At 33.3% G+C, this 17,052-nt stretch overlaps 1 protein-coding gene across 2 annotated transcripts in view; it reads right to left on the reverse strand.

Annotated features, from left to right (window-relative positions):
- DYNC2H1 (dynein cytoplasmic 2 heavy chain 1) overlaps positions 1-17,052 on the reverse strand; it is a 380,690-nt gene that overhangs the window by 264,697 nt on the left and 98,941 nt on the right. For both annotated transcript variants that reach the window (XM_059068297.2, XM_067038564.1), the window contains exons 49-55: positions 15,749-15,997; positions 15,132-15,240; positions 12,094-12,207; positions 10,943-11,085; positions 6,607-6,691; positions 4,494-4,648; positions 2,840-2,977 (exon numbers count right to left, since the gene is read on the reverse strand). In XM_059068297.2, the coding sequence (XP_058924280.1) occupies positions 2,840-2,977; positions 4,494-4,648; positions 6,607-6,691; positions 10,943-11,085; positions 12,094-12,207; positions 15,132-15,240; positions 15,749-15,997 (993 nt within the window). The remainder of the gene's footprint in view (positions 1-2,839; positions 2,978-4,493; positions 4,649-6,606; positions 6,692-10,942; positions 11,086-12,093; positions 12,208-15,131; positions 15,241-15,748; positions 15,998-17,052) is intronic.

Raw genomic sequence — 17,052 nt, forward strand, 5'->3', positions numbered from 1 at the left:
AATAATAATAAAACATATTCAGAAAAAAAATATTCAGGAAAAAGAAAACTTCATAAAATATCCTCTGAGAGCTAGCTGGAGATACTGCAACGATGAAACAACAACAAAAAAGGACACTACTGCCAAAAGGAAACATCTAGAGATTTTTTTTAAATCTCCTGAGAAATAATTTAACAGAAATGAAAGACTCAATAGGAGGGTTAAAAAATAAAGTTGAAGAAATTTTGAAGAAGGTAAAGCACATAGAGAAGAAAAAAAGTGAGAAAATAAGAAAATTAGAGAACCAGACCAGTAAGCCCAAAGCCCAAATAATAATAAGAATTCTAAAAAGCAAGAACAGAGAAATAAAAGAAAAGGAATTATCAATAGAATAATATAAGGAAATTTCCCAGAACTGAAGGAGATAAATTTTCAGGTAGAAAGAACCCACACTGGACACAGTGGATGAAAATAAACCTAAACCAAAGCAAATCACCACATCTTTCAGAAAAATGGAAACAAAGATCTAAAAGATTCCGAGACAAAAAAAGAAGTCACCCCAAATCAGGAATTAAAATAGCTTTGAGTGTTTCAATCACAACAATGGAATCTAGGAGAATATGGAACAATGTCTTCAAAATCCAGAATACTATTCCCAGCACACAACCAACCAACCAACCAAGGACAGAGAAGAATGTTCATATATGCGAGATCTCAAAATTTATCGCCCATGTAGCCTTTCTTACAAAGCTTTTGGGGATAGGCTCCACAGAAACGAGGGAGTAAACCAAGATGATAAAGAATGATCTCAGGACAGCAGCTGTAACCAGGCAAAGAATGAAACAAGCCAGAAGGCTCTAGGAGAGAATGCTGCAGGTGGCTGATGAAAATTATAAAATAGCTGAGGCTTTGTGAAGTCTTCACAGAATAGTTAGAACACATTTTTAAATATGCAGTTTATGGAGTCATACCACTCCCCTTCCCAACTATCAAAAGTCTGGAAAAAAGGTTACTATTCTGAGAAATTAAGCCAAAGAAGCTCTGGATTTGTATTTACCAGGCTAAGCACTACAAAGCTAAGGGCTAGAATGAGGTCTCATATTAAAAAATAAGGGGATTACATTTCCTTGCTGATTAATGATGCTGAGCATCTATTCATATATTTACTGGCCCCTTTATAAGTTTTTTTTCATGAAGGGCAGGTTCAAATCTTTTGCCTATTTTTAAATTGAATCGTTAGTTTTATTAGTATTGAGTTGTAATCATTTCTATACATGCTGGATACAAGTCTTTTATCAAATACACATTTGTAAATGTTTTCTCCCAGTCTGTGACTTGCCTTTCATTTTCTTTGGAATTTATTTCAAAGAGCACAAGGTTTTAATTTGTATAAGATCCTATTTATCATTTATTTTCTTCTTCTATTTTGGTATCATATCTAAGAAATCTCTGCCTCACCCAACATCATAAAGATTTTCTGCCATATCTTCTTCTAAAGTTTTATAATTTTATGCTGTACATTTAAGTCTATGATCCATGTTGAGTTACTTTTCATATAAGTTGTAAGGTAAAGGTCTGAGGTTTCTTTTTCTCTCTTCGTGGATCTCCAAATATTCCAGTACCACTTTTTAAAAAGATCATCCTTTCCCCATTTAATCAGTAGTTTTGTATACAATTAATTGACCATGTACGTACGCATGAGTCTGTTTCTGGATGCCACAGTGTTCCAATAGTCGCTGTGCCTATCATTACACCAATATTACCCTACCTTGACCACTGCAGCTTTATAGTAAGTCTTTATATCATAAGCTCTCCAACTTTGTTATTTTTAAGACTTTTTTATGCTATTTACTTTTACTGAGATATGTACACTAGTCTGATAAACACTGAAGTTAATTTAAATAAAAGAGGCATTGGACTTCAAGCAAGGTTAATAGTCACCCACACTGAGATGGGGAAACATTTAAGACACAATCAGGGAGATAAAACTAACAGAATTTAATGATTCATTAGAGTCATAAATTGAGGGAACAGAAGTCTAACATAATTTATAAATTCTGTCTTAAATAATTAGCTATAGTGTAGTGCCATAAACTGAGGAAAGGAATACAGAAAAGGAAATTATAAGTTCAGTTTTTAATCTGTTTTGAATTGTGAAACTTTCAAGAAGACATGTCTAACAGATTACTGGCTATTTGAGTCTGAAGTTCAGAGGACGGATAGGGCTGAAGGACAAAAAAGATGGATTTGGTGGTAATTGGTATATAATCAGTACTAAAAAGCAAGGTAATGGACAGGAGCATACTGAGAGGGTGTGCAAATGTAAAAGAATACCCAAGCAAGAAAGAACAGAGAGAAATCTCCCTTGAGAGGGTTCAACAAAAGAAAGGCAATGTTAAAAGAGGATATAAACAAAATATTTAAAATATCATGAAAGTATAAATAGAATGAATAAAGATTTATTTTGTAAATCTTGAGAATATTAAAAACAGGGAAAACCCTTGAAGCCTGAAAGAGATATTAAGAAAAATAAAAGGAAATATTAACTAACAGAGGGTAAACAAAATCAGTTACAGACCAATCTATACCAATTAAAATGTTTATATTTTTATATTATAGGGTTTAGGTAAATTAGTGTATGAACAATGGAGGATAATATAGTTTTGATTTCAAATAATATGGGAAAATAACACACTTTTCCACAAAAGTTCAAGTACACAACACTATCAGTCTACTCAGCACAGACAAGCAATATTTTTTAAATCCACATAAGTAAAAATGTTATTTCTCACACTGATTGACAATCAGGCATAAATGACCTTTCTACTGTTTGCATGGTTGAGTTTACTCTAAACATTACCTGCATTGATACTGTGATCTCTTGAAGAGCAGAATCTGCTTCATCTTGCTTAGTTTTAAGTAATACACTTTGTTCTCCGGCTTTTCTGTTCAGTTCATCCACGAGAGCTTTAGCTTCATTTAGTTTAGATACACCAGCCTACATCAATAAAATATTGATTGACAATATTAAAAGAAAAGGAATTTTATATACATACAGTAAACAAAGTCTATAAGAAAGAATCAAGCATAAATGTAAATGTGTACATATACTACATTTGCAAGTGGACTTAGGTATTTTCGTCTTGCTGATTATAATGATTTATTCAACTGTGTACTCATTAAGATGTAGTAAAAGACTCCACAGAAGCTTTAGAGAAAGATAGATCTTAAAGCATCACAGTAAACCTGAACAGATCAACATATATTAGATATTAGATAGCTTAAATAGTAGGGTTTTTACTCACTGCATTAGACAGGAAGGAAAATAGAAAAGAAAAAAAAATTCTGTAAACCTTTCCCATTTTTCAGTCTCATTGGTTGGTCAGAAGGACTCAGGGGCCACTCTTTTTATATTGGACGTGACTTGGTTTTGTCTGTCCACTACCCAACTATTTTATAAGAGACTGCCTTACAAATGGTTCTGGTAAGCAATCACTCAAAATGCTTCAGCTATTCTTTCGGTGGTTGTTTGACCCTGGCCTGGCCATTATAACACCCCATTCCACAGCCCATGGATAATCCAAGGAATAAACATGAAAAATATTCCCTCTCTTCTTTAATATGATTGGGTTTTTGTCACATAACAAATCAGAAGATTTGGAAAGATAGTAATGGCAAAAAAAAGGAATGTAAATAGTATTTACTGAGCACCCAGCAGAGGACAGGCATCATGCTGGTTCTTTACATTTGAATTTTATCTAATGTACTCAACACATTCAACCAATTAAGCTGCAACTCAGTGAGTTTAACTGATTTACCTGAAACACCATAGAGAACTAAATCAGGAAATTAACCCTCCAAAGCATGTAGAGTTAGTGGCTTAATATAAATGAAAGTGAATCATTAGAAAGAAGAATAAAGATAACTCTGCCAATTAGTTTACAACCCTCACCAAGAGAAGCAAGAACTTGGCAGAGGAAATGCTCTCTGACAGAATCTGAAGCTGACATTCTAATACCATGCTTAAGTTTAAGCTCTGCAGTTAGAGAAATACAAAAAGAAAACTGTTCAGAACATACCAAGTGAAGTGACATGGATAAGAATATACTTATAAAATATCATTTTAAGAATATATTTATAAAATATAATTATAAATATAATTTAAAGTTTATTATAAAGCATAATATTGGATATTATGTTTTAATTAATAATAGGCATTTCTGATTTCTAAAATGCATTCATATGAAAAAGACATTTAAAGACAGCACCATAAGCTATCAAAAACACAAAAATACCATGCAGTGAGGAAATAATTATTCAACCAAAAAAAAAAAATTACAAAACCATTACTATAATCTAGCGGGCAATAAAGATTGGTAAGTGAGACAGTTTTCCAAGACATTTAATACAGTACAATATTTATTTATATTAAATATGGCAACATGGCATTGTGATTTACATAATCCTTGTCCCCTATCTATAGATAAAATAATTTAAGATTACCAATATTGTACCTGCAAATGACTTTGTCTTTTTAATAATTCCTTTCTCTTGCTTCTACTAATGGCAGAATACACACGTAAAAAGGTCATATATCGGCTTGGTGTAGCACCATATGCTTTACAAGACTCGTGGATTAATAAAAATGATTTTAGAAAATCAGGATCAACTAGAAAGAGAAAAAAATGACAATATAAGTATGATCCATTAAGAATTAGAGAAAATGAGCTTAACTATATTTATTCTTACCAGATACTTCTACACAATGAAATTATAAATATGAGATAACATATTTGCCTTAAAGGTGCACAGGCCTTCCTATCCATTCACAACTTCCATTTTTCTTATTAACTTTGCATTAATTAATTTCATTGGTCTCTATCCTTCCACTGTTATATATTTCCCTTGACAATTTTTATTACTGCAAGAAAGATAAATCTATAGCTCACTAAAAGCTACTTGAATGGAAAAGAGATACCAAACCAAGTAACACTTATCCACTCTTATTTACACAGGGAGAAACAGGACTTAAAAAGCCAAAAAATTAAAAACAAGCTCCCATTAGATCCAATATATACATGACCAAACATACGATCTCCCTCTCGTTGTCTCAACCTATTTCCCTCTGTATTCCCTACCTCAGTGAATAAAATCAACTTCTAATGAAGTTTCCAAGCAGAACCCTGAGAAATATTCTTGCATCCTTCTTCTTCCTTGCATGCAACAGCCATTACATAACCAAGTCCTCTTTAGATTACCTCCTAATATCTACTCAAGTCCATTCCTTCCTCTTAGATTAGAAGGCAATAGCCTTCTATACTGGTCTACAGTACCTCTGGTTTCTCTGTACACCAATCTATTTTTCATAACTGAAGAAACGGGTAGACACAGAGACATGTTTCTAAAACAAGCCTCTGGTTACGTCTCTATGAAAAATCTCTCAATTATTCCAAATCACCCACAAGTCAGAATCCAAATTCCTTCTTTAGCATGACATGGAAGGCTCTTCCTTACCCAACCCTGTCTACCTTTTTCTCTTCATCTAGTACTCTACTACTTATTATATCTTATGTTTTAGCCCTTCAGGGTATTTATAGTTCCATAAAAATGCCTATTTTATTTCTCAAGCCTTTCTCATGCTAGTAGCTCTAACCAAAATGACCTCCCCAAACTGCCTATCTGGGCAATGTGCGTTTCCTTTAGTATCTGCTAGGTAGAGGCTTTACTTTCCAATGTACTTCATATAAACTTCTACCATCACTTATCCTGCTATAGCAAAATTTTATGTTTATATATAACATATTTCTAGCTATAACTAGATTATCCTAAGTCATCTCCAGTATCCAGTCCAGTACCTAATATAAAACAAGTTCAATAAATATTTAATAATTAGATGGTTAGATTAAATAAATGAATAAATATGCTATGGTATAAAAGAAAAAGACCACATTCAAAGTTGATGTGGAAATGGAGAAAATAATGAGAACATTATAGTTAATAAAATATTACGTCCATACTCAAAGAATCATAACACAGTTTTGCATATGAATTGAGTGCTTTGACATATCTAAGTGATAAGCTAATATGAAAAGTTTAGGCTATTAGCCCAAAACCCTATATAAGTAAGTCCTTTAGATCATTTGGGTCAAAAATGTAAATTTCTAATGTCTTAATTTTAAACAATAGATATTCTGTTAGGTCCTATATAAAATGACATAAACATTAGTTTTAAAAAAAAAGAGGGCTTTAAAGTTCAGTTTGGGGCTTCCCTGGTGGCACAGTGGTTGAGAATCCGCCTGCCAATGCAGGGGACACGGGTTCGTGCCCCGGTCCGGGAAGATCCCACATGCCGCGGAACGGCTGGGCCCGTGAGCCATGGCCGCTGAGCCGGTGCGTCCGGAGCCTGTGCTCCGCAATGGGACAGGCCACAACAGTGAGAGGCCCACATACCACAAAAAATAAATAAATAAATATAGTTTAGTTTGCATCAAAAGAAATCTAACTTAGTTAGTTTAGCATTATTCCAATTCATAATTACCATGAATCTTTAATGGATCTATAACATTAGAAATCAGGAATTATTTTATCAATAAAAATCAGATAAAATCAATTTCATCAAAATACTACCTGAATTCTTTTTATTTTCTTCTTTTTTTCTTTTGTCGCTATATTTTTCTTCACAACCTGTTTCACTGAATAACATTTCAGGTATCTAAAATAGGAAGAGCATTTCTATAAACCTCAATTCAGTATGAAAAAAGTTTAAGTAAATCCAATATCAGAGGTTAGAAAACCTTTAACACACACACACCAAAAAAAAAAACAAAAAAAAACAGTCTCAATTGGACTTTTCTTCTAGAATTCTTTAGAGGACATTATTTCCTAGCCAAGATTTTGACACATATCAACCATTAATTTATTGCAAATTAATAGCACATAGGAAAGTTTCAACATCTCGCTTGAAAAATGATTAGATTTTTTGAAATGAAGAAAATCACATTTTTGATTGAATTAGAAAATAATCACAGATGCCATTTAAAATCACAAAATAATAAAATAAATATTTTATTTGGCATCAAACTAATAAAATGCCTTAATGGCATAAAGGAATAGGAAGGAAACTTAGCTTTCTTAAATAAGAAATAACTAACACTGAACAAAAATAATTTCATAATTGATAATTAACATAACTGCCATCAACATAATTAATAATTCTAAAAACTATCTATTGTCTATAGCTAGGTTTTTGCCACTATCACAAATAAGAAAATAAAGTTTCATGAACAGATATCATCATTATTAAAGAAAATATTATAATCTTATAAGAAGAATACTATTTTAAAATATACAAAAAATTTTTTTAAACTCTATTTCTGGGAAAAGGAAAATAAATAAGTAGAACTCTGAAATTTTAAAATTAAGCCAAAACCTTCAACTTCTTCCATCTGATACAGTTAACATTCCTAACAAGAGGAAATACAAGTAATCTAGGTAATTAGGTCAAAAAATCATTTTCTGAATTTCTCAGACTGAATAAACCATTAAGCAAAAGATTCCTTAACTAATGGAGAGTTTGAAAGTGCCATGGTTCTTGAGCCAAAGAATTTTTTTTTTCAAACACCTTCACTGATTTCTGAAAAACACTTAAGCAACTGTGAGAATATTTTAAATATACACTTTTAAATCAATGGAAATTTGTTTCTTTGGAAACTTACTTATTTTAAAAGTAAGTTTATCCCTTATGTTAGTGGGATTGTGGTAATCATTTAACAACATATAAATATACAAAACAACATGTTGTATACCTTAGATATATACAATTTTATGTGTCAATTATACCTCAATAAAGCTGGGAGGGGTGGGAAATATTCTATCCCTAAACAATATTCTACATTAGCAAAGTTTTCCTGCCTGGATTTACCCACATTCCCCTTTGCCTCCACTCTTCCACCTTGGGGATAAAAAAGGCACTTTCTAAAAAGAATTGAATAAGTATATTAACCCTATTAATTCCTTTTAATACACTGACCTCTCAATTCCTTGAATTCTTCTTCTGTTTTCTATCACCTTTTTCCCAGCCACTCACCCCCACTTCAAAGGGTCACATCCTGATACCTTGTCATTAACAGTAACTGCAATCATTTCATAATTTCACTTTCAAACATTCCACTCTGCTACCACTACACTCCTGTCTTCCCAGCTCATTCCCTTTGCAATGTCAATCATCCTCAGACTCCACCAAGAACTACAATCTATAATTTACCAAACTTTATACTGTCACTCACCATCTTCCTACCATAATTTCTCAGCTCTCTTGGCCTTCACTCGTTTTGTCATACTTGAGTAGCAAATCAAAGCCCCAATCCTGGTTAAATGCAAGTCACCACCTATTGAAGGTCTGCACCTATGAGTGCACATGTAACTGGAGAAAAAACACACAACTATGCTGACTGGCCTCACTGAACTTTATAATCACTAACCTCTCGTGAACCCTTAATGCTACCTAGCTATTATACTCCATTCTCCTAAACCTTTCACTCTTTCCCTCTTCCAAACTACTATTTTGCATATCCTCTAATATCTCTTCAAGACTCCAAAATCTGTTCCCTCAACTTTTCTCTTAACTGATAATCTTACCTCCTATTTCATTGGGAAAATAGAAACATCCAGAAGTGTCCAAAACTTCCCATACCACACTTGCCCACCTACTTGGAACTGTGCCCCTGTACTCTGCTTCCCTTCCTGTTATTATGGATAATGCTTTCATTCTACAAGCAAAGGCCTATCCTTAATCGTTTCATTTGTGCAATAGACCCATATGCTGTCTACTACCCAAGGATGTTGCTCTAGCAATTTTCCCTTGTCTTTCATGTAACATACATGTTTTGCTTTTTTCTGCATTCCCAACAGTGTATGAAAATGCTAGTTTGTCTCAACTTAAATTTTTTTTTAAAAAGAAAGAAAACATTTTAATCCCCACTTCCTCCAGTTACTGATCCATTTTCATCTTCTACTTTGTAACAAAATTCCTCAAAAGAGGTGACCATATTCACTCTCCACTCTTCTCATTCTTTCTGAAACACATTTCAATATGTTTTTTTTCCACTACTAACTGAAACTGCTTTATCAGAGTCACTAATGAATGCCATGCTGTTAAATGCAACAATCAGTTCCCAGGCCTTGTCTACCTTCATGTGTCACCATTCATCCTTACTCATTCCTTTGAAATGCTGTCTTCACTTGGCTTCTAGGCTTCACTTGTCTACACGCTCTCCCGCTTTCCTATTTCCCTAGCAGTTCCTTCTCAGTATCCTTTGCTGATTCCTGTTCTTCATCTCAACCTCTTAATGTTGAAGTGCCCCAGAGTTCAGCCTTTGCATCTCTCCTCTCTTTGCTAACATTCACTTCCTTAGGGATATTTTTTCTCACAGCTTTAAATGCCAGCTATACTCTGATAATTCCCACAATTTTACCTGTATGCCTGACCTCTTCCCCTGTTCTCATATATCCAAATGTCTTCTCAATCTTCCAACTCAGATGTCTAACACCTCATATTTCACACATCTAAAACTGAAAGCCTCATATTCTCCTCCCAAAATGTTCTTCTCAGAGTCTCCCCTCAACTGACAGGTATTCCATCCTTCCAGGTGTTCAAGCCAACAGACTTGGAGGTATCCTTAACTCCTCACTTTTGCTTACACCTTATTACAATTTGTCAACAAATCTTATCGTTTCTACTGCAAAACATACCCAGTATCTACCACTTCTCACTACCTCTACCACTACATCCTGAGAGCAAGCTATCCTCGTCTCTCCCCAGATTACTGCAGTAGCTTTATGACTGCTTCTTCCTTGTGTTCTATAGTCTATTTTCAGCTCAGAAGCCAGAGTTATTACCATTAAAACCTTAGAACAGTTTTGCTCAAAAGCCTCCAAGGGATCCCTTACTTGTTTCCAGGATAGCCAAAATCCTTATAATAGCATCCAAAGCCCCACCCTAACCTTTCTCTTACTTCACTGACCTCGCCTGCAACTACTCTCCCCCTTGAAGGCTCTGTTACAAATGAACTGGCTTCTTGCTGATCCTCAGAATCACCAGGCATGCTCTCATCTCAGGTTCTTCACCTAGAAAGCTTTCCCCCCAAATATCCCTCAAAAGAATGTAAATTCCATGAGGGCAGGGACTTTTGTCTCTCTTTTCTCCGCTATATCCCCAATATATAGAATATTGGCATGTATTAGGCACCCAATAATTACTACTTCTTAATGAATACCTCTTGTTCATTGGCCTCCACAGACTAGAATAACTTTCCTCTCCTTTACCTACTTACTGAAATCTAACTAAAATATCATCTCAACTCTAAAACTTTGTCTATCATCTCAAATTACACTCCTTCCTCTGAATCATGACAGGCATTAGTCTGCACTGCTACTATACAAAAATAAAGAAATGAATGATTGGGAATATGAGTATCATTCAAAGAGACAATATTGAAAATTATTATTCATTCAAATGAAGCAATATAAAAGGCTTCCAGCTGAGATGGTGCTATGAGTTCACACTTTAAACTCAACCCCCTCTGAACACATATCATAACAATGACAGATTTTTTTAAAAGCATCTAGATTTTAATTTAAACAACAGCTAATATTATTGTTGTGATATATTTATCATAAGCTAGCCTATAATAGGCTACGTAATGAAATGCATAAAATTTTTAAAGTACAATAATATCTCTGTGGTCCTTAATTAAGAACATAATCTTCCACCTAAAATTCTATACTCAACTAAACTATCAAATACAAGAGTATGAAGAAAAGAGTTATTTTCAAACTTATGAGAGATGTTCAGTGCCACAATTAAGGTAATATTATAATAAACACCAAAGGGAAATTGTGACAATCAATAACTTTTAAAAAAATGTGCTTACTTTTTACTTCTACATTTAAACATTAAACTTACTTTCTTCATACTGCTATCTGACCAACCCTCCATCCACAACACCTGGCACTTCTTATGCAAAGCAGGATTACTCTCACAGTTTATTATGAAGTTTAAATTTGCAGAATCCATTATCAAGACAATATGCAAGTTTTGTTGAATTCCTAAAAAAACAAGAAAATTATAGTTTTGGAATATTACAATAATAATAATTGGAGAAACCTATATATGGTGTGGTTTTATGAAATTACAATGCTTGGAAATGGGATGGTAGGAGCTGTTATAAAAAGAACAAGCTATGAAATAGTATTACAGTCTAATTTTTATTTTGGTTAAAAAATACGTGTGTGTGTGTGTGTGTGTGTGTGTGTGTGTGTATGCTAGGATAAAAGATCCAGAAAGGTATGATATTGCTGTTACTTTTCAAATATGATACTGGATTCTATTTTGTAATTTTTCTTTCAAGGATTTTTGTTTCAATATTCACAAGCAAAACTGATCTCTGGTTTTCTTTTAGGAGAAATACCTTTTCCTTCTTTCAATGTCAATATTATTTTCCCTTTGTAAAAAGGATTTTGGACACTTTCCTTTATTTTCTATGCTCTGAAACAGTTTAAAATAGCATTGAGATGATCTGTTTCTTAAAGGTGTAGTAGAATTTCCCTGTAAACTTGACGTGGACAGAAGGGAGGGTAGCTCTTTAACAACTTTCTGTATTTCATCAATAATAAATGTTCTTTTAGAAAAATAAAGATCAATGTAATAGTCATGTCTGGGTGCTGTCATCATTGCCTTATTTTTTGTTTATCAATTTTAGATATCTACAGTGCACATGAAACTACTTCTGTAATAATCAAACTTTCTTTAGTTTCAAAAAAAACCACTACAGAGTCTGGCACAATCTAAATAGTTCAATAATTCTCTAAGATAGGAGGTACTAAAGCGCAAATTTCACATGAAAACAGAGGCAACAAAGTAAATATTCCAAAGAACATTGCCATACTTTCACCCTTCCCTTTCACTAAAATTTTGCTAACTTGTTTTTATTATAGATTAGCCTTTATGCTACTTATTTGCTACTTATTTGCTAATGAGAAAATAAGGCAAATTAAATGGTATTTATTTCACATGAAACATAGTTTAAATTGATTAATGAATTCTATGGCACTTACTATATGTGAAGTAATTGAAGACTGGTCCAAAAAAACCATCCTGAGAAGCCTGATCTTTAAGAGGCAACAGCAAGGGCTCTAATTCTTCAAGAGTGTAGAGTCCGGGAACTTCACCTAGATAACATTACATTTCTTTTGAGTTTTACCTGCATTATACTAATTCAAAACACATTTTACACATACAATGCTTCTTCTATTTTTATATCAAATAATCTGATGTTATTCAAGCTTTGTTTTCAAAAATAAACAAACCCTACCACCCTCTATATTATTCACAAATCTACATCTATAGACTTCATTTGATTAAGCAAACCGTTAAAGACATTTCATAATCTAGCCATCTACCTGCTTTTCCAAGTCCTTCTCTACCCCAACCCCACAAGACATTGTATTCTAGCCTCAATGAACTTCTTTGTGTTCCAAAAATTTAATAAAATACTCCCTCTTCCTGGAATATTATACCCACAGTCTTCCTCTGCCCCTTATCTTCCCCTAAAATTATTGTTTATCCCTCAAGACACTACTTTGTCAACTGCTATGTCCATGAACCTTTCCTGAATACCCACATGCTAGGTAAAGCACTCTTTTCTCTTGTGTATAATATCCAAACATCACTGTTTAGCATTTACCACATCATTTAATAATGAATGAATTACTTCCCTTTCCTGCCCAATTAGATTCTGAATTCCCAGAGGGCAAAAATTTGATCATGATCAATATTAACCTTAGGGCATTCTTGGCAAGTATCTAATACATAAATATTTGTTAAATAAATGAACAAATGAATTATCAAATGAATGAATGAACTTGTACTATAAATCAGGAGAACTAGTCATGGCCTGCTACTATACAACAGAATGATGAAAGTCAAATCAAAGGTGATTAAGACTGTAAGAATTTAATAGAGGGCTTGAACCTTGTCTTGTTCACCACCATAAATCCAGTTATTTAATAAATATTTGTTAAACCAACATATTTGTAGTTCACAAGAAACTGTAAGATTAAATGAAAATTCTTTTGTTGCATTCATGTAGAGCCCAAAATAGTCTGAATCCCTACTTTTCTTTAGGCTCATCTCAGAGGTACCAGATTGCTCCCCAACCAACAAGCATGTACATATTCAAATGCATACACACATAAATGTGCTCTATGTCTTCCTCTAAATTTCAGCCATACCAAGATACCCCTGATTTCTTAAATTTGGTAAAGGAAGCTACCTCTATTTACATACTCTATAGGGAATAAGAATTTGAAATATAAAAAAGAGATAAAAAGGCCCATTGAGTACTTTCTCTGAAAGTATTTTTCAAATACTTTTTTTGCCAGAAAACATTGTCAAAATTTAACTTTACCAAAATTTAACTTTATTTATGATTTTTGCTATTATATCTTGATAAAAAGACCAATTTATCTTACAATAAAAATAATTACTGGGTTAATGCTTATCTGGACGTTTGCTTTCATAAATTAAAACCAAAACAAAAAAACAAAACCCCTGTATATATCTGGCCTACAAGTTTATCTCAGCCAAAATGAACAAGGTCTCCATCTAGTGACAATTTAAGCAATATGCAGGAATGTGCACTTTAAAAATCAGAAGAGATTATTTATAAAAAGGGCCGCAAACACTTCAAGCTTGCTCAAGACATACCACTTTCACTATACAATTTCCCTTCAGTTTGACAGAAATTGACCTACCACTTGTCTAACTAGAGTCTTTCTCATTTGGGCACTAACGTGTAGATACCTCACTGTATAAATAAAATGTTTCCTTCAACCAAAGCTGTTAAATTCTGGAAAAAAAAGACTATTTTATCCCAGAGTCTACCTAGCAGGATACAAAACAAGTATTTATTAAAACCTGAGTGGAACATTAGCATCATGCAAATTTTGTCCTCGGGTCCCTAGAATGGAACAATTCATATAGTTGAAACTAGCTTTTAACAAGGCTTATTTTGTACTTAAGTACCAAAATACTCTTAGTCCAAGTTTAAAACAAAGCTACCTCATACCTATTCTACTAACAGTGGTTATGAATTATAAGGAGATTATAATAAACTTCATAAATTCTTCAGAAAAGGGAGAATTGCAGGAAATTGCAGGTATTCTCCTCAGGAAATCACCAAAAAGGTCAGGTGGCTCCAGAGACAACAAGAGTATAACACAATTCAAGAAATATGAGACCTCATATATCTGAAATATATCTGCTATTATATAAACACATTTAAGGCCATATTATAATTATTCGATTATTCCATTAATGATGGACAGTGAGGTTCTATCAATTTTTTATTATAAATTATACTACATATTTCCTTACATACTAGTTCTTTTATTTCTATAGGTTAAATTTCTATACATTATATAATTTCTATATCAAAGGATATAACACATTTTTAAATTTATTTATTTATTTATTTTTAGCTGCACTGGTTCTTTGTTGTTGCACGCGGGCTTCCTTTAGTTGCGGAGAGCAGGGGTTATTCTGCAGTGGCTTCTCTTGTTATGGAACACAGGCTCTAGGCGCACAGGCTTCAGTAGTTGTGGCTCACGGGCTCTAGAGAGCAGTCTCAGTAGTTGGGACGCACAGGCTTAGTTGCTCCACGGCATGTGGGATCTTTCTAGACCAGGGCTTGAACCCATGTCCCCTGAATTAGCAGGTGGATGCTTAACAACTGTGCCACCAGGGAAGCCCGGTATAACACATTTTTTAAATAAGTACTGGTTGATAACTTTCCTAAAAGGTTATAACAGATAATAGTCCCACCAAAAGTGTGTAAGAGGGCCAATTTTTCAATATATTCGTCAATATTCAATATTTAATCATCATTTTTATATAATTCCACAATCTCTTGGTTTTATAAAAACAGGGTTACTCAGTTCTCCTGCTCCAAGCATGTTTAATGTTTAATTCCATGTCACTTTAGTAAAAGCTATGCCAAGTGTTCTCTGAAACATAATTTTATATAAGATCACTTTACTTGAATAATTTTTACATTATTACTCTTAGTTTCTTTAAACAGAACCCATTTACTTGCCTGAAGACAAAAGGCTATTGATCATCTCCAAAAATGTAGGATGTACAAACTGATAATCCTCAAGAAGTAAAACTACTTGTTGTGCTTCAATACCTACAAGATGTAGCACCTGCACAATAAGAAAATACATTTTGGTACCCACTAAATATTTTTGGCACAGGTAAAAACTTTCATTTTGTATGTAAACTAAGCTGTTTTTATTGATTGATATTTGAGTAATCAAAATTTAGCCATATAGTCTAGCAAATAAATCCACCAAAAAATCAAAATTTAGCCATATAGTTTGGAAAGTAAATCCAGTTCATAAACAAATACTACTGGGAAGAAATATAATTATTTTACATCTAGGACATTAAAAGCGAGAGGATAATTTTTAAATATACCTACATATGTCCTAAATGCCATCCTTTTGTTTATCTTACCTATCCATATAACATCCCATAATCTGGGGTTCTGAGAGCTAAAAACATAATTTTGTAACAATCATGGAGAAAACAATCATCAAAATTAAAATAAAGACTATGCTGCATATCAGAGATTTAAAGGTCTTTAAAGGCTTTAAGAATAACTAACTGTGATTTAAAACCAAATAAAACAAAAGACTGTGAGTCACTCACATGTTTGAGATCATTTTTGAACTGCTTCAGTTCATATCCCCTGGAAATCTTTGGTGAAAACAGCACTGCTCCATGCATATGACTGACTAAAGAAGTAATGGTCCGACGACCTACACCACTGCATCCTGCTAACAGAAGTGAACCTCCAGGAAAACTCAGCACTCTGTCTATCCTAGACATATATTCCAGGACTTCTTGGAAAAGTAAAATATCTAAATTCTGGTTATCTCGTCCATAATGAATAAGACCCTTCAAAAGATCACAAAGCGTATTATATAATTAACATAAGTCCAAATTACATAATAAAATGTTAGTTATCTAGATTAAGAGATTATATTTTTGGTGCCCTCAAGAAAACGGGTTAAGTAAATACAGTTGTCTCATACTCTTTTATCTATCCAGTAATCCAGCTTTATGGCACTTTCTAAGGAAAAATTTACATGATGTCAAACAAGTTCACAGGTCCAAAAGAGTCAGTTACTTTCGAACACCATTAATATAACTAGTAAAAAGCAGTATAAGATAGCAGGTTAATTATAAAGATTTCAAAAGCTCTCAAATTTTTACCACTTGTTACACATCAAATCAGTGTGCACAGACTATAAAACAATCCCCAAACTCTCAAAACGTACTGCCTAAAGATATTTTGTGAACTCTTGTTCTTACATACAGCTCAGCAATGAATCAAAAGCCCACAAAGAGGTAGTATGCCCTGCCAGGAGCTTTGTGATAGAGTGAAGAAAGAGAGAAAGGACAGCTTTCACATACTTAACAACTTTCGCACATTCCCAAACTTTGCAATATCCATTCCAAGCAAATAAATAATTTACTAGACCATGAAAGACTTTTCTTGATATAAAATCCATACTAACTTCCATTATAAATATTAATTTTTAAAGCAATCATATATAATACTGTTTCTTCTTATTATAATTAATCTCAAAAACAAAACAAACAAACAAACAAAACTCCACAGGACAGTGCTACTAAAAGTTTCAGTGAACCAGCAGCATCAACATCATTTGGAAGCCTCTAAGAAATCTGGATTCTCTTCTGATTTTTTTCAGATTCAGATTAGTACCTATTGAATTCAGACTTCTCCGGATGGGACCCAGCCATCAATATTTTCTGGTTCTCAAAGTGATTTTAATGCTCACTAAACTTTGAGACCACTGCTCTAGAATGAGCAGTTAATATTATATTAACTGTTAATATAGTATTAGCAGTTATATCTCCCAATTAATATTAAGCCTTTTTAATAGTACCAACCTCAGATACCTTTTTCCAGCATGTATCCTAGCAAT

This window comes from Kogia breviceps, chromosome 7 (assembly GCF_026419965.1).
Source record: "Kogia breviceps isolate mKogBre1 chromosome 7, mKogBre1 haplotype 1, whole genome shotgun sequence".
Lineage (NCBI taxonomy): Eukaryota > Metazoa > Chordata > Mammalia > Artiodactyla > Physeteridae > Kogia > Kogia breviceps.